Source organism: Anser anser, assembly GCF_964211835.1.
Source record: "Anser anser genome assembly, chromosome: Z".
In the NCBI taxonomy this organism is placed as follows: Eukaryota; Metazoa; Chordata; class Aves; order Anseriformes; family Anatidae; genus Anser; species Anser anser.
Genome location: NC_139723.1, coordinates 48,121,831 through 48,145,529, shown reverse-complemented (window position 1 = coordinate 48,145,529; position 23,699 = coordinate 48,121,831). Strand labels below are relative to the sequence as shown.

The window sequence follows — 23,699 nt, the reverse complement described above, 5'->3', positions numbered from 1 at the left end:
TTTGAGCTACCAACTTTGTAGCATTTTGAAAGGGATAACCATGAGATTTTGCCTTGGTCTGTCTAAAATTCTAGTTCAGTCTTGGGTATGAGCCCCCAGATGATTGTAAATCTGTTTTGAGTCCAAATGATTTTTCTATTCCTGTCTCTAATTTGGTTATCTTCTTTTTCTTTATTTTAGTGCTTGGGTTATGGCTTGACCTCTTGCATCTTGCACATTATAATAAACTAACAGTTACCATCTAAAGGTAACCTTTTTATTCAGATGCAACTAAATTTTATATTTCTACTTTATTTTTTATACAGTAGCAATTTATTCTGCTGCAATGGGTTGATTTTTCTGAGGGAGAAAAGGATGAAGTGAAAAGGCAGGAAAGAGAAGTTGGAATTTAAGGTTATATGTGGTCCAATACATGCAAAGTTCTTCACTTAGTTTTCCTGTGATGATAAGCTGTTCAGTGTTTGCAATTTATGTGACACGTTTTAATTAAGCTGGGAGTTCACTGAGCAAAATTTTGGCTTAAGATGTTCTTCATTCTTCCACTGTAGATTCTGAACTACCTTAGTTGAGTATTTTCAGGCTCCCATGAGCTGATTGCTTTACCTGGCCTTAAAGAACAAGAAGGGCATTTTGCCATGTGTTGGTACCACCAAGTCCAGAGCTGCAAACAGCACATTTCCAGAACCATCTGAGGTGCTTGCCAGGCAGACACGCATCCATTTTGTGTTAAGGAAGTGCCTCTTGATTCAAAAATAATGCAGGAAAATGCAAATCTTTACAAGGATATCATGCTCAAACAAATGTGGGAACACTGTATTCACTTGCAATTTTTCATCAGCTGCAGACCTACTCACAAGAGGGAAGTTGTTCCTCTTTCCTTCTTGGTAAGGGAGAAAGATTTTCTCTCTCCTCTGCTTTCTGATCCACCCTTCCCTTCCTCCCTCAACCTGTCTACTAACCTCTGTGGCATAGTTCATCATGCACTTAAACAGGAGAAGACCTGATCCCATCAACTTACGTTTTTATTGTGTTCTGAGATGATACTTAGATATAAATATGTTTGTGTCCATAGTAGCTATGCTCCACAGGTCAAAGAACCAGACTGACTGCACTGCAGGGAAAGCTTACTTGACAGTTGCTGTAGAGATTAAAAAAAAAAGGTTGTGATATGAAGATAGACATCAAGTGGCTTGCCAGAAACATCTGTAGACTCTGGATGAGGGAGGAAAATAAATCATTAAAGTATCATTTGTAGTATTCATGGTTTGTATTAGGAACACCTTCAAGGGTCAAACCAAGTCTAATTTGAGAACTATCTAGTTAAACTGGGGAAGACACCTAATGTAATGCTAATGTAAATACTTCTTCGCGTTGTGTTAGGCAGAATTTAACTCAGTTGATTAAGTAAGCTAAACCAGTTTCCATATGGCTTAATCCAGTTTGCCTTCTCAGTGTCTATAATGTTGCACTATGGGGCAAAATCTCTAACATCTGTTTGAACTCCCTAGTGCTCCCAGGGTCATGTTAAGTTAGAATAGGTGCTACAGGAGGTCTGCAGCGAATTTCTTGGGATATAACCTGTAGGGCTATTTCAGCTGGTACACTGAAGGTTAGACTTAACCACTTTATATATTTCCTTTTCCCATCTCCTTGTACTGTATTCTGAACACTGATGTTTGCTGACTTCTGATCCAGATGCTGCTGTAATTCAGTGGTGCTGTACAAGTAGGACTTTAGGGACTATGTGTGCTCCTGAATATGAGTGTAAAATATGTTTACAAAATTGTTAATTAAATATATCGCTTATTTCAAATTTTATGGGGGCAGTCAGTAGTGGCAAAAGGAAAAAAAAAAAATGGTGCAATTTATTCAGACAAAAATGTTAACACAGGGTTAAAAAAAAAAAAAAAGACTGCAGTGTTGGTTGCCTTTCAAGAAACAGAGTTCCAAGAGCATCTATTGCCACAGTAACAAAAAGAGCAAGGGGATTTACACTTCTATATGTTTCAGTGTTGTCTCAACCAAGAGTTAAACTGCCTTGAAAGAACAGCCCCACAATATTCATTCTTATTCTTTATGAATTGTATATGTAACCTCACCACCTCAAAGCTTATGTATTGTATAGATCACTGACTACACGTGCATAAAGATGTTCAGGGACCTGTTTGAAGCCTAGATTATGTAGATAACTTTCTGTTATACAAAGTCATGAGGTTGAATACTTTGTTGATTTTTTTGTTGAAAATATTTATTCAATGCCATATGCTGTAAATCAAATCCACAACCTAAAACACACCTAATTTGTCATAGTAATGTACTGGGAACATTAAATCTAATGTTATTCTAATACAAGAATATTCTTTCATTTCTGATTTCACTCTGTAATCACTGAGGATTTTTCTTCTATATGCATATTAATACAACTTTTATCTTTGGTGAATTTTGTCTCATAAATATATATATATTGCATATATGTGTATATATATACTCTGTGTTAATTTTATCTAATAAGCTCCACTTAAAATGACTACAGTAAGATTATCAGCTTGTAGCCATCAGGACATTTTGAGATGCAAATGATGTTGCCCTGATCTAATTTTTACTTTAAAATATTACTCTGGTTTCAGTAATGGCATTGTCATTTAACCTTTCAGATCACAGTCTTTCGCATGGGATCAGAAGGACACCAGGATATTGATTTAGCTATCCTTACAGCATTACTAAAAGGTAATGGAGTTTCATTTCACAGTGAGTCTGTAACAATCCAAATGGATTAACTCTGTGTCTCTGCAGTGCTGGAACATGCATTTATTGACAATATGTACCATATCTAGAAGGTAAATTTATACCATGAAATTGAAGTATACTTTTTGTTCTAACTGCTTTGTAAAAATCCAGATCTTTCTTTAATGTTTAATATCTCCTCTTTTTTTCTTTTTCTTTTCTTTTTCTTTTTCTTTTTTCTTTTTCTTTTTTCTTTTTCTTTTTCTTTTTCTTTTTCTTTTTCTTTTTCTTTTTCTTTTTCTTTTTCTTTTTCTTTTTCTTTTTCTTTTTCTTTTTCTTTTTCTTTTTCTTTTTCTTTTTCTTTTTCTTTTTCTTTTTCTTTTTCTTTTTCTTTTTCTTTTTTCTTTTTCTTTTTCTTTTTCTTTTTCTTTTTCTTTTTCTTTTTCTTTTTCTTTTTCTTTTTCTTTTTCTTTTTCTTTTTCTTTTTCTTTTTCTTTTTTCTTTTTCTTTTTCTTTTTCTTTTTCTTTTTCTTTTTCTTTTTCTTTTTCTTTTTCTTTTTCTTTTTCTTTTTCTTTTTCTTTTTCTTTTTCTTTTTCTTTTTCTTTTTCTTTTTCTTTTTCTTTTTCTTTTTCTTTTTCTTTTTCTTTTTCTTCTTTTTTTTCTTTTTCTTTTTCTTTTTCTTTTTCTTTTTCTTTTTCTTTTTCTTTTTCTTTTTCTTTTTCTTTTTCTTTTTCTTTTTCTTTTTCTTTTTCTTTTTCTTTTTCTTTTTCTTTTTCTTTTTCTTTTTCTTTTTCTTTTTCTTTTTCTTTTTCTGTCTCAGTCTTTATTTACCACCTTCAATTGCTTATGTGTCACAAAAAACATCAGTGGTGACCCTCAGAGGTTCGTTTAGAAGATTAGCAGTCACAAGCAGCAAGCCAAATAACTTCTCAGATTTAGATTGCTTTCGTGGCTAGTGGAAAATAGAGGAGGAGGTTTTCTCCCCTTAGACAAAACTGGCATTATTGTAAAATGTTATCTCCAGTCATTCTAGAAAAGGCTGGGAATTCTGGAATTCCCTCCAGTCTCCCCAGGTTGAGCTGAGAACTCAGTTATTGGAGTTTTAGGAGTTTTAACCTTAATCTTCTCATTTGGCTATATCTTTCTAAACCGTTACATGTTGTTCTTGTGCTCTTAAAAGACCATCTTACAATGAATCTGCTGTTGCTAAAATATTTCCAAATTACAGTTCATTTTAAACCCTGGTCCTGCAAAGACATGCAATTTAGTTCGGCTCCCTTCACCATGTGATATTACCTTATGGTGCAAATACAGGTAAGATTTTGAAAGCTCTGAAGTACATGTTCTTAACTGATCAAGCAAGGGCAGGGAGGATATACCCATCCATGTATATGGTATTTCCCCAGATGGGATTTTCACAAATAGCATGTATAGCACCACAGTCATCTTGTTATTGTCTGGACTGTTTACTGTTATGTAACACAGGCCATACTCATTTTAAAAATAGAGAATAAGACATACAAAATAATTTTAAAGAGCATTCTGAGAATCATTAGGGAATGCACTTCAGAAGGTACCTGGCGAAAGTTCTGCTTTCTGAGACTCTTCAGCAGTTTTCTTCATGCTATTGACTCTCCTACACTTGAGTAAGAGGGTAAATACTGACATGTGACAGTCTTGAATTTGAGTCATTTAAAAAAAAAAGTGATTTTTGAAATGGTAATAGGAATTATTCTTACTTGTTCCAGGACTGTTTTCTTCTCAGTTACTTCCTGTGTAGGATGAAAAGAGCTATAACAAAAGAAAAAGGGAGAAAGTCTGAATAATTTCCATCTAACCAGGAAAAAGAATATTTTACCTTTTACACAATTATGAATCCCATTTCCAAAATGGCCTTCAAACATTTTAATTTAAAGTCTGAACAGGAGGAGTAAATAAACACTGGCCAGGACTGCAGACTGAGACCTACCATATCAACCATGGAAATAGATAGGAATTATTTTGCTGCAGCAGCTTCTGTACCATTAGGCTTCTGTAGTACCACTTTCTCCTCTTTGTTCATTTTGATAAAGATACCAGTTGTTTGGCCTGCAGGTAACATGACTATTTCACTGCTACCCTGAGGTAACAAGTCTGCATAGTTAAATCTCAAGGCATTTTGGACATCTTCACACAGAAACAATATAAATCAATGTGAAGAAAAATTAATTAATTCAAACAAAGAAACAAGAATTGCATCCATCACCAAATTTGTCTTTTCTATCCTTAGGAAATATTTTAATTGCAAATTTCATTTTTATCTTAAATATAACTGAATTCTTCATTATCATCAATGTAAAGCATATTCTCTTGGCATTTATTCTTAAGGCAGTCACTGAAACTGTTACTCTTGATTCCTATTAGACACAGATTGTCAAGGTGTATTTTGTCAAGGTATATTTTCGTGGTTTGAATCCCAACATCTCTAGGAATCTTTAATCACCTTGAAAGAAATCCTGCTGTAAGTTAAAGGAAATAAATTATAGGCCTTGGGAGGGACTGTTCTATAGCTGAAAAGTTCTTTTGCAATATTTACATGAACAACTGCACTAAGTATTTTCTACTCTTCCTTTTAGTAAAAAAAAAAAAAAAAAAAAAAAAAAAAAAAAAAGTAAGATATCATAGTGAATTTCTGTTATCTCAGAAGGATCCTGGACCTGTGTAAGTGATGTTGACACCTCCTCTCACACTTGGCTGACATGATTTTGTAATCCACTGATGGCAGCAGCATCTTTGTCTTGCTCAAGAGTTAGAGGAACTAAAATTTACTCCTCATCTTCCCTGCTCCTCAGCACTTTCTCATTCTGAAGATACTCAAAGAAGGTTAGATTTATCAGAAACCACTTTACATCTTGTTAATCTGAACTTTCTGATCACAGGGAATGAAAGTCCATATGACTTTAATCAATGTGTGCAGCAATGAAATCTCTTGCCTCAAGCAAATCTGTTGTGTTTGTGCATACCGTGTCTTTGTACAAAAGTTCTGACCCAACTTGAAAGAAATGCTGCTTTGAAATGCTGCTTTTCTGTGAATACACATTTACACACTTAAAAAAAAAAGGTCTGATGTTTAGATGGTGTTTTCATCAAATCAAGACATCCATCTCAGCAGTGCTGAGACACTTGCCTATCGATTTGAAGCCTGAACCTGAATTATCGTGAAATTCATGAGTGTTTAGATTCAGGAATCTAATCTCTTTAACTTTATGAGAACCAGGTGAAACAGGTACAGTGAAAAGTATGAAACAAGTGTGTGATTACCTGTCACTTCTTCACACTCCAATGAGGATTTTACAATTCTTGTTAGCCACTATAGTCAAGACATAGCTAATTACTGATTCCACCCTGATGTGAGTGATTTGTTCAGGGAATAGGAGGAGGACAAGGACTGGAAACACAAAAAGTATCACTTCCTGCTTGCTGCGCAAAATTTGCAATGAGCTACTCTCTTTTTAATCTTTTATCAGGCACACTGCCAATGCAAGAACTCTCTTGGCTTGGATACTCCACAAGACCAAAACCATGCACTGAATATGAGAGATTATTTCCTTGTTTGTTTTTGTGAATCACTTGTTTAATCTCATCAGCAGATCTATCTTTCTTGGAAGTGATCTCCAATAAGCCAGGGATCCAAACTGATTATCAGCTTATATTGCATGGATGTCACAACAGCATATGGCTTGTGGATTCCTTCTTTTTTCTTTTTCTCTTTTTTTTTTTTTTCTCATTTTGAGAGACATGCAAATGTGGAAAGCAAATTTCCAATTGTGTGATTTTGTAGCAAGTACATTTATTGAGACAGTTTAACTGTTTGTGTTCTTTTAACCTTAGCAGTTGGAGCTCAAATAGTAATGGATCTTGTTCTTTTGCAGCTGCTAATGAAGCTGAAAGTACATGATATGGAAGTTAAAGTCAGCTTATTGAGAAGTGCTAAAATGTTTTTCTTCTGAAGGGGCATCAAAGATCATAGTTCACAAAGCTGTTGCAATGTCTGGAACATACTAGCAGCACCACTCAGGTTTCAGCAGGTGCTCCAGAAGCCCTCTCAGTCAAATTGCTAATATTGGAAAAGAGTTGCTTTGTGGTCTATGCATACTGTAACGAATAGAATAGAATAGAATAGAATAGAATAGAATAGAACAGAACAGAACAGAACAGAACAGAACAGAGTATCCCAAGTTGGAAGGGACCCACAAGGATCATCAAGTCCAACTTCTGGCTCCACACAGGTCTAGCTAAAAATCAGAATTCAGACAATATGACTAAGAGCACAGTCCAAATGTCCAAATGCTTCTTAAACTCCAACAGGCTCAATGCCATGACTACATCCCTGGGGAGCCTGTTCCTGTGCCTGACAACACTCTCAGAGAAGAACTTCTTCCTGATATCCAGCCTGACCCTCCCCTGTCACAGCTTGACTCCATTCCCTTGGGTCTTATCACTAAAGTATCACTTATCACTTGGGTCACTAAAGAGAATAGGTCGGCACCTGCCCCTCCACTCCCCCTTGTGAGGAAGCTGTAGACTGCGATGAGGTCTCCCCTCAGCCTCCTGTTTTCCAGGCTCAACAAACCAAGTGACCTCAGCCGCCCTTCATATGTCTTTCCCTCTGGGCTCTTCACCATCTTTATAGACCTTCTCTGGACACTCTCCAACACTTTTACATCCTGTTTGTACTGTGGTGCCCAGAACTGCACACAGCACTCGAGGTGAGGCTGCACCAGCACAGAGTAGAGCGCGACCGACTAGCAATGTCATGCTTGATGCACCCCAGGATACAGTTGGCCCTCCTGGCTGCCAGGGCACACTGCTGGCTCATATTAAAATTGCTATGACTGCCATGTATCCCTCTGAGATAAGTCTTGTTAGACTAATGCAGACCTGATGTCTCTGCCTGCTTTCCAGCCTGTGAATAAGTCATGATTCATGCTCACTGAACAACCATCATGGGGTCCTGGAAAATAGTGTGTTGGTCTGTCAACCATGAAATCACTGATATTGAAGGATTAATATTACCTCAGTCCAGTATGTCTCAGTTAGACCAGATGTCTGTTTACTGCCCCCACAGTTGTTTTTGCTATCAGCTTTGTTATTGCCAATTGGTTTGCTAAATGTGCTTGTAGCAAATGCAGTGGAAACCCCTTTCTCCAAAAACCTTGCAATCTCTGAAACAGAAGGCAATATAATACCTGCTGAAATGCAGAGCAGAAAGTTAATTTGGATTGTTACTTCCCTTAGTCTACTTTGTTCTTTAAATTATGATTCAAAGAGGGCACTAACGTGCTTAAAAGCATTACAGAAATGAATCTCCAACAACCATCTCTGCCGAGATAGATCAGTTTCAACTTTTCAGATTCCTAAGTTTTCAACTTTTTCCTAAGTTCCTAAATTTCCTAAGTTCCTAAGTTTCCTAATTCCTAAGATTTCAACTTTTCAGATTCCTAATCATTAAGTATTCTACACTATTGCTAGAGAATCCATCAGAGGTTTTACACTGGTCACAGTAAATCTCAGCTGTAGTGTATCTCCTCAGTAATCTGGGGTCTTGCAAGGACATAACACTCACCTAGGCTACTGATTCAAGTTTATTGCCCCAAGCTTTATCATCAAAACATATTGCATTTTTGGTTCAAGATATTGGATAGATCATCTGATGTGATTGGACTTTTCATGAGAAGAATCTCCGTTGGGTAGTTGCCTGAGACCACAGATTTAACCTCCAGGAACAGCTTTCATAGATGTCCTTCTTGTTCATTTAACTTCTCACCATCCTTGCATTTTCTAGCATATAACTGTATTTAGCAAATTCTATATTGAAAGAAAATGATACCAAATCAATGCATTGCATCTCAAATTGAATTTTACTTCTAGAAGCAGATGAGAGGAAGAAAGACTCCCACTGCAGACATTATTCATATTTTCTAAAGTGCTTTTTTGAGGAACATACCTTATGGGATATAAACACCAGGATATTGAGTAAATATTACATAGACATTAGTCTTATCTTGACTAAAATGTTGTTTAAAGCAATATGTATGCTATATGTATGCCATTAAATAATATAACAGAACTAAGCAGAGACTTTTTCCACAAGACAGGAAGAAAAAAATGTAGGGAAAGGAAATGCTAATTTCTCAACACAGACAGTGTTAAGGGCCTAAGAAGTGGCTCCATTATGATCCTCTGTATTAAGTTGATAAGAGCAGTATTTTAATTATCATATTTTCTGATCTCCTAAATATGTTTTGACTTTTATTTGAGTACATTGTAGTCATAGTCATGACCAAGATGAATACTCACAGAAGTCAAGTTTGGGGTTCTTTTTACTGACTCAAATCCAGGGGACATAAAATCGTTTTTGATATTTTGGAGTTTCCTTGTCACAGCATGGTTTGATTCTACTTGAAAAAGCAGGAAGGGATGGTAGTCTTTGGGACCCACCAGACGTAGTAGCCTCTTTGTAATATCACAAATATAGGCCCCAGGCAGGCAGCAAACCTCTCTAGAGAGATTGTGCTGATGACAAATGGGAGCCTCAGTGCCTCTCAGAGGCACTCCTGTCTTCAATGACTAACACCCTACGTGCCTTCTTTGTGGCACTAGTTCTGATGCAGGTGGGAGACTGAGACAGCTTTGTGTGGTTGGTCTTTCCGACATCCCTATTGGAATTAGATCCCTGTGTTGCCTTTCTAAGGTCTTTCTTATTACTCTTGTAGTCTCCTCTCTCCTGCCCTGTTCACTCATCCTGCAGCTGGGTACTTCCTAAAGCATGAGAAGTTCCAGCATTGTTGAGTAGCTCAGCAAAGACTGGGGATGTCTCCCTGCTAGGGGCCAGAAGGGTGTTCACCTGAAGGTACACTAAACCTCTATGATTTGGTTTTTAGCTTTGGCTGAAGTGGGGGCAGCGTAGGTAGCCCCTTCAGTCCTTTCCCAAGTCTATCTGACCCACTCTCAGTCCCAAATGGCTTCTATCCAAGCAGCATCACTGGCTACCCAGACTGTAAGCTTCAGTCAATTTAGCAAAGTCAGGAGGTGCAGCTCCTCCACCACATGTTCAAAACGGTGCCAGGCCTTAGGATCACCATCACTGCCACTGAGTTTTGGAGTTCGCCCATGTGCCTCCTCCAGGGCTCAGCAGAGACCTTGTTTGAATCCCTGCCAAGACTCTCCCTTCTCCTGCAGGCATGCAGATGGGAAGGAGGAGATCCAAGGGTGTTTTGAGAGGTATTGTTGTTTGCTTTGGAAAAAGGAAAAAAAAGTATTCTCTCTCTATTCTTAATTTATATTGTTGTACCCACTGCATTTTTTTGTTTGTTTGCTTGTTTGTTGTTTTCTGTTTTAATAAATAAAACTGTAGAGGCATGTTTCTCCTTCCTAGAGGTAAATATATTCTGTTCTTGAAAGTTGTATGTTACTTGCATATGAAACTCAGAAAGAGAAAGGTTCAGATATTATTGGAATCATCACCTGTGAGGTCTCCCATAACAGCTTTTGTCTGTATCATAATATATAGCAATGAGAACCAAAGGCTTCTTGTCACTTCTTGGTCACAGAAAGACGTTTGACTGTTTTCATTGCTTTTTCTTCTTGTTTTCATTCTTATTTAACCCTCTACTCCTGCACCACCTGCCTTTTTATCAGAATTCATTTCTGAAATAAAATAAATATGATTTGGATGATATATGTACCAAATAATTTTCTAGATAAGTTCAAGTAATTGGCAAAGTTTCATGGCAGTGAACTGACTGAAAAGCCATGAATTAGGAAATTAAACTGTAGGCTAAGTTTCCCTAAAGTCTGCTGAACTGATCCTTCAAAGATTTCAGTGGCCACCATATTATGCCATTTGTTTTCTATGCCTCTAATTTTAGAGTCCACTTTCAGATGGAACAGTACATGACTTTGAATAGCACTGAAATGGGGACAAAACTGCTTTGACTAAAGAAAAGCTTTAGCTTGTTCTCTCTCCATGAGGACCATTTGTCAGCATAAGAAATAATGAAGACAAGAAAAAAGTGAAGGTATTAGGCCTTTCAAAAATGACCCTGTATACAATCATCTAATCTCTGTAAACCAGTAGGTAGTTAAAAGTTGAAGGGCCCTTTCAATTCAGTTGTTCAGTTCATACAGGCGAGTTCTCACTGTGACACAGAAGCACAAATACTACCTTATTATTAGAAAACAGTCCTTACCTGTCCTAACCTTGAAGTCCTTAGTGAAACATTAAAAAAGCGCAGCAGGGCAGGAATGTCCCACAGTGTCCATTAAGACTAAAGAGAAAACATATCCTCCCTTCCACAAACAAACAGCCCCAAACCCATCTTATCATCTGCATGGTTTCTTATTTAATTGTCATATATTACACTTTGACAGCAGATTTTTAGCATGTTTTCTTATGTGAATATCACAGATTTCTGATTAATAGGAATTATCGAGGTGATTTTTTGACTGAGTCTAAAGTATGTCATTTCTTCTTTCTCCTATCTTTCCCACACTTCCCTCTGTTTTCACAGGAGCTAACGCATCTGCTCCCGACCAGCTGAGCCTGGCATTAGCCTGGAACAGAGTAGACATCGCTCGCAGTCAGATCTTTATTTATGGGCAGCAGTGGCCGGTACAGTATATATGCGTCATCTTCTACAGAAAACACCTTAAACCTTACACAACATTAAATCTATTCTTTTGTCTTTGTTGGTTTTAAACCATTTTAAATTGTACTGGGTCATGTTTCCAGTCAAATACAAAGTATCCATTCATAGCTACTGAAGGCAGGTAAAGCTACAGACATAGCAATATGCTTACTTGCTCAAGGCAATGGTGACATCTAGCGATAACTTAACACAGAGAGGCCACACCTCTAAAAAAGAAGAAAACAAAAACAAAAACAACAACAAAAAAAAGAAAGCAGCACACTGATACTGTCAAGAATTGAAAGAAACAATTCTGCAACCTGAGAAAAACAAGCATTTCTTAACAGCTATGCTAATATATCGGTCTGTAAGTTAAAGGAAAGGCGAAACTTCTTTCTGTTCTTTCTGTTCTTCACCCTATATGCTTTTACTTGAAAATACTGAAGTTCACAATGATTAGACAACCAAATGATGCTGCACAGGTGTAGGGAGGTCATCAGGTGGACCGTGAGAGCTGTGCAGTGATATTACCACAGATGAGCTGTGGCTCCAAACCTAAGCCAGTGTTAATTTTGTACCTACTGCTGCTTTGCACCGAGCTGCCTTCTTCACATCTTCCCCATCCTATGCTCCAGCTGCCAGCTATGGGGACAGGTCCCTGTCCAGCATTGTCCCCCAGGAGGCACCACAGGCAGAGCTACTCCGCCGGAGTGCAAAATCAGTAAATAGAGGGGCTGTTGGACCTTGTGAGGGGCAGTGGTGTAGCAGTCTCCAGTGCCATAACGCCCTGTTTACAATGCAGTTTTTGCAGTGGTAAAAGCTACCCAGCAAAAGCTGAAAAACACTGTCTCCACCCTTAAAATCTACCACATCTTCACTCAGAAGGTTTAGCTGAATCACAACGTTCATTACTGTGACAATTGTTTTGTCACTGGCATGAAAAATTCATGTGTTCATTGCATGAGCATTTGTATTTCCACATGAGAAAATTATTACAAAGGAAATATTTTCTGTTTAAATATCCTTGTTTAAAATGTAGTTTCTGGAGTTTGCTGTGCCTTAAAGCTAATTTCAAAAATCCTTGCGTTTTCCATTATGGAGAGAAAAAGACTTTTTATTTTGATTTCAAATACTGGGCATAAGCATGCAACAAAACACAGCAGACATTTAAATGGTACTAAGCTGTCCTTATCCTTATTGCAACATCATAGAAATAAAATAAAATAAAATAAATAAAATAAAATAAAATAAAGTAAAATAAAATAAAATAAAATAATAAAATAAAATAAAATAAAATAAAATAAAATAAAATAAAATAAATAAAATAAAATAAAATAAAATAAAATAAAATAAAATAAAATAAAATAAAATAAAATAAAATAAAATAAAATAAATAAAATAAAATAAAATAAATAAAATAAAACAATAAAAAAATAAATGTTGCAAAATGCAATCATTTTGCAACCTAGAAGCTGAAAGCATGAAGTACGTTCTCATCCCTCCACCTCTCGCTAGCCTGAAAGTGATGTAAAAGGAGAGGCTATGTATAGGAAGACCTCTTGCATTTGGACCTTCAAAGAAATGCTATTTTTGAAACTATTTCCACTTCCTGGGCGTCAAAGTTTCCTTGAGTCTCAACATCACAAACTGAGGAAAAAGCTAGTAAAGATAGAATTAAAGTGAGTGTTTGTATACATAACAAATATACACAATATAAACAAAATATTTGTCAGGAAAGAATGATATAAAGAAAATAATGAGATACTGAATAGTGGAGAGGTACTATCACCAGTTTACTATGTTTTGATTCCTTGTTCCTTATCTGGATTTCCTAGAGTATGTTAATCTTAACACTCTGACACTCATTTCTGAAATGCTGCCCTGAATCAGAGAAACCAATACAGACTAAAACTGTGATTACCTCATTTTAAGTGAAGCAAAAAAAAAAAAAAAACCTTACAATTTTTGCCACGTTTCCCTGCTTGTGCCAGAGTGACATGACAAGCCGGATATGGCCTGTGATGCCCAGGAATGGCCTGAAATAATCACTTGCTTTGCAGGTGGGCTCCCTTGAGCAAGCAATGCTGGATGCACTGGTGTTGGACAGAGTGGATTTTGTGAAATTACTCATAGAAAATGGAGTAAGCATGCATCGGTTTCTCACCATCTCCCGGCTAGAGGAATTGTACAATACGGTAGGGCCAACCTAAGGCAAATTTTCTTACTCTGTATTCATTGTTCTAGCCCCCACTCATATTGCAACAACAAGGCAGCCAACATCTGCTGCAGAAATTTTCCGTGTTAGAAGTCCACGCTTTCTCTGAGCTTTGTCTCTCACATAATGGAACTCACTGTGTCTTACCCACCTGAACTGTTGTACATACTTTATGAAACTTGGATTAAGCCCCGCATGGTACTGGCTGATTTCTGGTCATTGTACTTCCAATATGATGGACCTCAGACTTAGGCAAATAGCACTGGCTGGAAGGCAGTAATTAGCAAGCTGGGACCTCTATGATTGTGATACATGACTCATAAGTGTACAAGCCCTGAAAAATCTTGCAAAGGTTAATCAAAATCACACACTAGAAAACAAATGATAGAAGACTTATTGGGATAACATTCTGAAGTTAAAGGTGTAATGTGATGATTTGAGGAGGGCCACATGTCTTTACAGTGAAGAACTTACCTGTGTCTTCACAGAATGTTCGAAAAATTACAGTTTTGATGTTTAAAAGCCTGTTTGCAAGTTTTATATCTTTACCTTACATAAAACTGCACAGGTTCAAATTGCTTCTGAGTTCCCAGCTCTAAAACACATTCTGGCATTGAGATCATAATCGCCTATTGAGAGAAACAAAGGACTTTGAATTGGTACAGTGGTATGGAAAAAATTCTTCAAGCTTTGCCTAAGTTTTAGGATTACAGGTTCTGTCTGTGGAAAAGAGGCCATGGTATAGTGCATAGGTCTTTTCAAAAAGTTTTGTTTTGCCAGTCCTTTTCAAAGCCTTGCCACCATAAGCTTCCACACTGGGCTATTATCCAGAAGTGTTTTGTACTGATGGTGACCAGAAGTCAGTCTTTCAAAAATATCAAATGTGAGAATTCATTAAATTCAAGCAAAATATGGAGGAACAAGTACTTATGCCAACATATAGCCAGAATGTCCCATCTTTGATCACTTAAATCTTGCCAAATATCTGACATCTATATACTAAGAACAGAAGGCCTATGAGATTTCTTGTCACAAAGATAAGCACTGTATTACTTGAACCAAGGTGAGTTTCTATAGGGAGTACGTCTGAGGAAAGTTTAATGTTCAACATCTAAAATAAGACCTTTTAGAACAAATTTTATGTGAGCCATAGAAATCACCATAAATTATTCATGCAAGAATTCCAAAAGACCTTACCTGTGAAATCCCTAAGCTAGCAAGTGTGATAAAAAGCATGTATCCATGGTAGCCTCAGCATCAAAACCAGAAAATGACCAAATAAAAACTATTTAATTTCAATTAGAGCCCTGAGAGTGACTTGGGAAGCTACAGACCAGTGAAATTGACTTTTGTCATGGCAGATGTCTAAAAATACAATAAAGAATAGAATTAACAGGGACACGGATCAATTTTATGTCAAGAAAAAAGAAATTATACATGGATTCTGTAGGAAAATGCAAAACCTTAAACGTTTATTACAAATTTCGAAGTCAACATGCAGAAGAATGAGGAAGTTCTACTTCATACACCTATGTTTCCAAAAAATATTTAATAATGTTCATCCTCAAAGGTTATTAAAGAAATTTGGCTGTCATGACATAGAAGAAAAGGGGGGCACTTAAAAGCTGCTTGACGTATAGAGAGGAGTAGTAATACATGGTCTGTTTTCACCACAAAAGATGGTTGATTCAAGAGCTTATGCAAGCATCACTGTTATGCAGTCTATTTAGAGATGACGTGACAGAGACTACTGAAGGGACAATACGTGCAGGTGGTTTGGCATCTCTTTGGACTGGCAAATTTGAAACTGTTCATGAAGAATTGCAGGAAAAGTCTCATCACATTCAGTGATTGGGGTACCTAAAATTCTGTTGATAAGCACAGAGCAGTGTATGTATGGAAACACTGACATATGCAATAGTGTCATCTATTGCCAGTCATAGCTAAGGAGGCCTCCTACTAAAATCTCTGAAAATACTCAACTGAAGTCAATGTACTTCTCCACACAAAATGCAAATAAAATTGTGGGAGTCATTCCTGCGAGATCTTTGCGTGTCAGGTCAGGATTCAAAAGATTAGGCAAATTCACAGAATCTATGTACTATTAGTTGCTGTCAGAGGAGACAACACAGATGCAGCCTCTGGCCCAGAGGTTCTCTGACTCAACAACAGTGGAAGTGGAGATGCTGAGCACAGGAGGGCTGGTGCCTGACCTGCTGCTCCTCTTTCCACTCTCATCCAGAGGTTCTGCACATTGTGCTAGAGACTATTCTGCATGACTAGGACCTTAGATTTGATGTAGTATGGCAGTTCTTTTGGTTTCCTTACCGAAGGGTTTTGTGTGAAAAAAGGCCAGTCAAAACACTACACTTTTAACTGATTAAAAAAATATATATACATATGACACTATATTTAAAGTGTTCTCAGTTGTCTGGTTCTTAAGCTACTAAACTGAGACAGCTGTTTCAGCATTTATATCTTGCATGGCCTTGGACAGCGCAAAACTATTTTATTCTTCTGTATTTGTCCTTTACAGAGACATGGACCATCCAACACTCTGTATCATCTAGTCAGGGACGTCAAAAAGGTAAGAGCCCAGTAGACGGTAGGTTGGAAGTAATGTCGTGATTGCTTTCTGTAGCTAGATACAATCTCTGTTTTGCATGAGCTTTCAGTTAGAACCTTCTCCTTCCCCTGCTGTTACAGAATGTCTTGTCTGTTTGTACTGAATATTAACTTTCTGCATACAATGCACAATTATCAAGTTATTGGGCTTGCTTTTGCTGTGATCTTAGATGCTTGGGTTATAGTGCTTCTGCTAGCAGGATTGTAGGCTCTTGTATACCCTGTGGATTTATGCTGTTATCTGTATTTTTCCATACCTGCAACTGTCATCAAAGCTAATTTTCATGTTGTTAATTTTTGAGTCTGTGAAATAACTGTTACCTTTGTGTTGGTTCCTAGTTCATTGAAATGGTTCCTCGTTCTGTGTTTTATGGTATGATGTAGCTGTCTTCCTCAGAAGAAACATATAAAAAAAGATAGCACAAATTTTCTCTGTCCCCTTATCAAGTTAATTTCCAGCATCTTGAATTATAAAGAGCCATTAAGAGGGTAGGGCAGAAACATAGAAAGATATAGCGACAGGGAGGAGACACCAAAAAAACTTTAGGTATTTGCTGTGCAGGATTAAAAGTGTTACAGCAGCAGCAATAAATAAAAGTCTGTCATCCTTTAAATATAAGGATCAAGTAAGGAGATTTACCCTGTAACTGACTTTATCAGCTTGGATATTCTTCCCAAGCATGTGCAGATTGCAACCTTGTTCACTGTGTAACTCAGACATCAAGGCTGGTGTACTTGAGAGGGCAGATTTCTGTACATGGGAATAGTTAGAGAGAAGGGAATGGAGAATTTTTGTAAAAGCACAGCTTTTAGTGTTTTCTTCTGTCACTGGTAGCTGAGCAGAACTGAAAGAAAATAGGGAAGGAGAGTGGCAATGCTTAAGAATTCATCTTTCTATTAAATAATGCTACGGAATAATCAGTAGTGATGTTTAGAGAGGTTCTGATGTTTTTCTTCGTTTAGCGTGTTACATGGCATCAGTACTGTTCACTTATATAGTATATTAAGTGACATCAAAAAATGTGAAATGTCTACAGAAGAAACCAAAACTGTTCTCATGAACACAGTCCCTTGGCTGGAGCAGAGAAAAGCTGGAACACATTTAGACTGTCTGCTTCTCCAAGTTAACTAATTTCTTTTGTTACTAAATATGCTTTAAGAATTTGAAACAAGTGTTCGTCTCTTTGCTTTAAAACAGACTTTTCAAACTCCTCCCAGCATCACCTTTCCAAGACCTTCTTCAAAGCCATAACAATTTGTATATTGAGTAATTAAATAGTATCATCTTTATCTGAGTCAATAAGGAAAGATGTATTTTTAAGGAGCTCTCGAAAAATGAAAATAGTCAAATAGGATCATTACTTGTAGGTGTACATTGATAGGCATTGACATTAAATGTACTTACGTTATACTTAACAACATTATTTGTCCACAGTGATTGCTAGATATTAGGTGACAGTGATTTTTTCCTTAAATGCATCTTTCTTTCCTCTATCCACATCTAAAGTCTCCAGTAATTCCCACTATGTGAAGACAACATGCAGTGTTATTAGAATATAGTTAAGGGCTTTGAAAATAAATAGTCTGTGGTAGCCCCCCAGCACCTTCTTCAGAGAATACTGCACCTCTGTGGATGTATTTCTTATTTTGTCAGTGATGAGGAACAACTACAGTTCACAAGAAAAAATGTGACGGCTCACTAAAGCCTGTACCCGAGCAATGAGATACCTCACCAGTCAACCAAGCTGTAAATCTGTCAGCAGATCTGACACCAGTTTAAATGAAAACACCATCTTGGAAATAACTTCTTAATGGACATTGCTATTTGACAGTTAAGTGGCCCACTGTGCATGAAAACTAGACCATGTTGCTGATGCTAGTTTTTGAGTATGATATACACTAGTATATATGTATATATATAAATATATAAAAGTATATATATATATATATTGAAGCCAGGTACCTAAACTCTCAGATTTAATTACAGTATCACAAATCATAAATACAACCATGTAGTGTGTCACCTTGAGACAACACTTGAAGGACATGCATACTATGTGACTTTTTTATGCCTGCATCCCAATAAAACATGCATTATGCACAAAGGTACATGCTATTGAAAGTTATTTTCATCTAAGTAATTGTGAATTATCAATCAGAAAAGAGCTGCTTACAAATTATAGAAGTATTATTTAATGTCACTTTATTACAAAGCTATAAAAATCACTGGGAGGTTTTTGAAAGACCACTCGGTCTGCTTATCAGCACAAAGAAGCTGCACAACAGAAGTCACATTCACATACCCTGGGAATGCACATGCAGGCATGCACGAATACACACAAAAACATATAAAACTACAAAATAAAATATTTATTTTCTTCTTTGGATTCCTGAATGCAAATTGCTGTGAAGACTGTCAGCCTAGGCAGCAAATTGCAGAGGCCCAGAGAAAGACTCTTAAATAATTTACCATAATCAGAGGACTTAAATTCTAGATATGTCAATTCATCAGGCAAATTACTTCTTAATGGCTCTGCTTTAGAGAGAACTGTGTTCATCTCTCTTTTTGATCCTCCCAGTTCCATAACTATGTACGAGGCCTCATTTTTATCATGACCTTTTTGACATCTTCTGTCAGGGGTACAGAATTTAACCCACACGGTTGACTTTTCCCCTTCTTTGTACAAACTGATGCATTCAGAGAAAGGAAGAATACTGGTTGTGCCTGTCATCATTTTCAAAAGCAGACATTGCCCTCTACAGGTTGCTTGTAAAGAAAAACTCCTTTGCTGACAACTTGCTAATGAGTAGTGAAAATTAACAGATCAGTTTCTTCTTTAATTCAAAACTGGTACATAATAAATATGTCTTAATCTCACTGTGGGGTAGCATATGTTTTCAAAGTCCTTTATTTTGGACTGCCACTACTGTCTACTCTTCCAGATAACTAGCAGGTATTATACAGAATTTTGAAAGTATTATCTGCTCCTCAGTATGCAAAATCAGAGGGTTTATATCAGTTGAACATAAAAATGCACGAGGTGAAAAAAACACTAAAGCTTCTTCAGGAAAAGAATAGTGCATTAGCACTAAAAATTTTGTCTCAGCATTAAAAGTTTAACTTATTATTAACTGGGGTAGTTATCACACCTTCACCACACCCAAAAAAAAAAAAAAAAAAAAAACCTTCTCCTCTGTCATTCCTGACCACCTTGTTTGTTCTGGAATTAGCCCACCCAAATTATTGCTGTTCTTGGAGGTGTTCTGGCCCACTTGCACCAGTGTGTTTTGTGTATAGGCAGATCACCACTGTTAGAGTAGTTCGAGGTGTCTACTGGTACAGCAGACGTTTTGGTATATGCATACCCCTTTGAGACAAGGCTAGTCCAATTGGCTTTATTAGGGTTGCTCACTTTGGAAAAGCAATTCTATGTTTATTAGCATGGAGCCATACTTACAAGTATGTCTGCATAAAACATATATATCTGCTGTGGTTTTAGGAGTTTTCTGTAGCAAAGTGTTTCAGTATTATCTAGAAGGTTTAAGAGCATCTTTCATTAAAGTAACTGTATTGATTTTTTTGTATCTAAATCTCTTTATGAAATTTCAGAAATCAGAACAACTGATTGCCATTCTGAATAATCAAGAAAGTCACACATTGTAATGCATGATGCAGCCTGAATCCTGTTGTGCTTTGTTACTTGCACAGTTGTTGGGGTTTTTTGTTGTGTTTTTTTTTTTCAAGCTAATAACATCGGAACATTCAGTTTCAGTCTCTTATATTAAGACAACAGGAGTCTGCTGAAGAACTATAACTCTGTCTTTTTTACTCCCACTTCTGCTAGGGACTTCAACCTTGTTCTAGAAAAAAAAAATTGTCATTGTCTTAAGCATTCTGGAAAGGGGAGAATATTTGGGAAAACAAATAAACATAGCAGGGTTAAAACTTTAGATTTATGTTGATTTTTCTTTAAACTGTTCAGAATAGAAATGTCTGGTTTCAAATAAATTGATTAAATATGCAGTCCTGCAAACCATAGCAATATTCCCCCCATCAGACTGGCCAAGAGTAGGAAGACTGGAAAAGGATATGCCAAGTGACAGCACTGAAACATAGTTGGCAGTTCACCTTTTGCCACTAAATTTGCTTGATCTTACATCTCTTTGAATTTCAACCCAGTGCCAGTGCACCACAGTGCTACCTCTCTCTCTACTTCCTCAGCCTTTCAGCATGCTGTCAGGTGAGCAGGGTGAGCAGGGACTGAAATAAGCTCTCTTTTCCTGGCTGAAGTAGAAGAGGAAGGAGGATCTTTGCATCCATTTCATCTCTTCTGCAGAACCAGGTGCCATCTGCTCTCCATTAGTGCCTCTCTGCTCTGAATCTAATAAGCAAATCTGCAGAGAAGCCAGGCAGACATGCAGATATTTCCAGCAAGACAAGGCAGTCATAAAATTGCTTCATGTGAATTATTAACCTTCTTTTGATGATCACATAAAAAGAGCTACAGGCTAACTGTAATCTGTGCTGTATATCATTATAGGAAATGTGATTATTTTATTAAAGTGGACTGAATAATTTTGAAGCAAAAAATTACAATTTCCTGGTTCTTCCGCAGTGTTGACTGCAAAATTATTTTTTTTTGCTAGAGTAATTTTCTCTTTTTTTCCAAAGCTACCACTTGCAGTTCACAAACAGACTACTTACCTCTCTTTCTACCTTTAATTTGTGGCCACATCTCTTGCACTATGACATACAGGACCGAGTTGTAAATCTGTACGGTCCTTAATGAGATCTCCAGATTTGGGTGACCTATTCAGAATTTTCTGAATCATGCCTTCTTTTCCAGTAGGGAACTGCTTGCTGAACCATGAACTGCTGTCCAAAAAATTCAGTGGCAATGATTTACAGAAAGAGGTAAATTTGGGTTTGGGTGTGTCCCCTCCCCATTAATCCTCTCCTCCTGAAAATGGACCAGTTTGCCTTGCAGAGTTTCCATGGGGAAACAGAAAAGCAGGAGTGCTGTTGCTGGGCTTTTGGTCTTCCGTTGCAAGAGAGCCCCAAGAGCATCAGCGCATCACTGAGACCAGCCCACTCTGAATTTGTTCTGGCCTGATAGGTGTCTTGTCAGACTTACTGTTCCAAGAGAACCAAAATACCCACTTGATTCAAAGGCTCAAACTAAAATGCAGAAGAGACAACCTGTTATTGAAGTTTTTCTTCATAGCTTAGCAAGCCATGTATATCCCAGAACTCAAACCAGTGTTGCCATTTCCAGACCCAACAAAAAAGAGAAGGAAGATATCTGTAAGGGAGTTCACAGAGTGGATATGAATGTATTTACAGTTCTGTTTCCCTTCAAAATGAAAGGTGCATGCTGAAGTCAGAGTATATTCATATTATATTTAGCAGAAGATAAGAATGGAACAGAAGTAGAAGAGTGAGTATGTAGAAATATATTTCAGGATCCTGCTAATGACCCTTGTCACAATCACAGTTCACCTTTCTGGAAAACAATCTCCTTGGCACTGCTGGAATTTAGGTAGCAGGATTACTGTGCTTAGAGGATTTTTCAGTAAAATACTTTGGGAGCTCAAGGAGGGCCCATCTAGGAAAATTGCTAGTCCTATATTTTTCTTCTTGACCAACCCCCCAAAGAATTAACCATAGATATTTTGTTTATTACAGTTTTCATACTCACTTTTATACATACATTTTCCTCATAATATGCGTGAAATTTAAGCAATGATAGCAGTCTATTTGCACATCATCCCCAGAACTGGTGTGTAAGTCTTCTAGAGTAGCTAATGTATCTGTTCCTCACTGTCCTTCCTTTCCTGGAATGTGGCAAGGAAACACTTCAGGATGAGAAGATCACATGTATAAGCTGGTTTCATGCAAGCTATCAGTTTTGCACAATGTCACTTTACAGTGGCTCAGCAGTGCAGATGAGGCAGTGCAAAGGGATGCCAACAGAGATGTGAGATGCCAGGACAAGAGATGTGAGGGACAGGTGGTGCAGCAGAGGTGCTGTCCTGCAAGGCTAGGGCTTGGCAACTGTGCCTGACCTTTCAAGTGCGCTGATCCTCGTGCTTTTTGTTCTGCAGTCATGTTCCTTGTTTTCCCAGCTGAAGAATATGAGCACTGTGTACTGACGCTATCTTCTGTTACTATCAACAAGTTCTTCACCTTCTTATTTAACTTGTGTCTTCTTTCCAAGCGAGAATATCCAGGTTTCGGTTGGATCTATTTTAAGGTGAATTAATTAACAAGTATAATAATACATTATTTTTTTTAACTATTTTAATTTATTTCATTCTAACATCTTTATAAAGTATATTTAACAATGCCAGTAATAATGATTTCTCCCACCCCCACAATCCTACTTATTTTTGTTACAGGGAAATTTACCTCCTGATTATCGAATTAGCCTGATTGATATTGGCTTGGTGATAGAGTACCTGATGGGAGGAGCATATCGCTGCAATTACACCCGAAAACGGTTCAGAACACTGTACCACAATTTATTTGGCCCCAAGAGGGTAAGGAACAAATTGCTTCTCTTCTGTATGACTGCACCCATTGGCAGGGATTGCAACAGTTTCTTGGATGGTTCCAGGCTTTGGGGGGAATCTGCATGCACACACTATTCAGGCTACAGATTCATTTCCATTACTTACATAGCAGCTATTTCACTGAAATGCATTGTAGTAGGTCAGCTGCATTTTTTATGAGTTTAATGAAAAAATTACTGGGTTGAGCTGTCCTGCTGCCCTGGTGAGACCACGACATAAAGCAGCCTCCCCTGGATTTAAAATCTGTAATTATCAGTATCCACAGCTTTCAAAAGACCAGTCTGTTGATTTGTACCAACAATACCACAGGGCACCTGGGTTAGACTTGAGAAAACTTGTTTTTTTATAGATTCATGTCCTGTCTCAGGACTCATCCTCTTGATTGTGGCCAGAAGAGCAAAGAAACCCGTAACTCAGAACAGGCTTTACTGTTTGCATGTGTCTCCAGCTAAGTCAGTGAGATCATAGCAAAAATACCATTCTGATTTTTTTGGAGTTTTCTTGCTTGATAGGTTTCAAAATTTTGAATCCAAAGTAAATTTATTATCTTTCTAAAGCATAAAATATAATTATTGTAATAATAATGCCACTGACCCAATCCAACTTGAAGGAAATTCTGATCAACTGTTGCCAGCAAGATTTGTAGTTCTTTGCCTATTTTTGCCTCACTTTTTCATTTCATGCCTCAGTCCAGGTTTTAGCAACACACACTACTGAATATTGTTCAAAGTCACTATAAAGAGCAACAGCACTGAGGAAAATTTACAGCCATAACACATAACAAGGGGGTTCTTTCTTTCCCTACATGTTCATACTTCACTTTTGAGAGGAAGAGTAGTAACCAAAGCTGCCAGGAGAGACCTCCTTCGTTTAGTCATATTCCATTAAGAAA

General features: G+C 37.2%; 1 protein-coding gene across 1 annotated transcript in view; it reads left to right on the top strand.

Moving 5' to 3' along the window:
* TRPM3 (transient receptor potential cation channel subfamily M member 3) overlaps window positions 1-23,699 on the top strand; it is a 436,512-nt gene that overhangs the window by 360,390 nt on the left and 52,423 nt on the right. Inside the window, exons 9-13 of the mRNA XM_083817139.1 lie at window positions 2,655-2,727; window positions 11,278-11,378; window positions 13,455-13,589; window positions 16,146-16,196; window positions 22,634-22,774. Coding sequence (XP_083673265.1) covers window positions 2,655-2,727; window positions 11,278-11,378; window positions 13,455-13,589; window positions 16,146-16,196; window positions 22,634-22,774 — 501 coding nt within the window. The remainder of the gene's footprint in view (window positions 1-2,654; window positions 2,728-11,277; window positions 11,379-13,454; window positions 13,590-16,145; window positions 16,197-22,633; window positions 22,775-23,699) is intronic.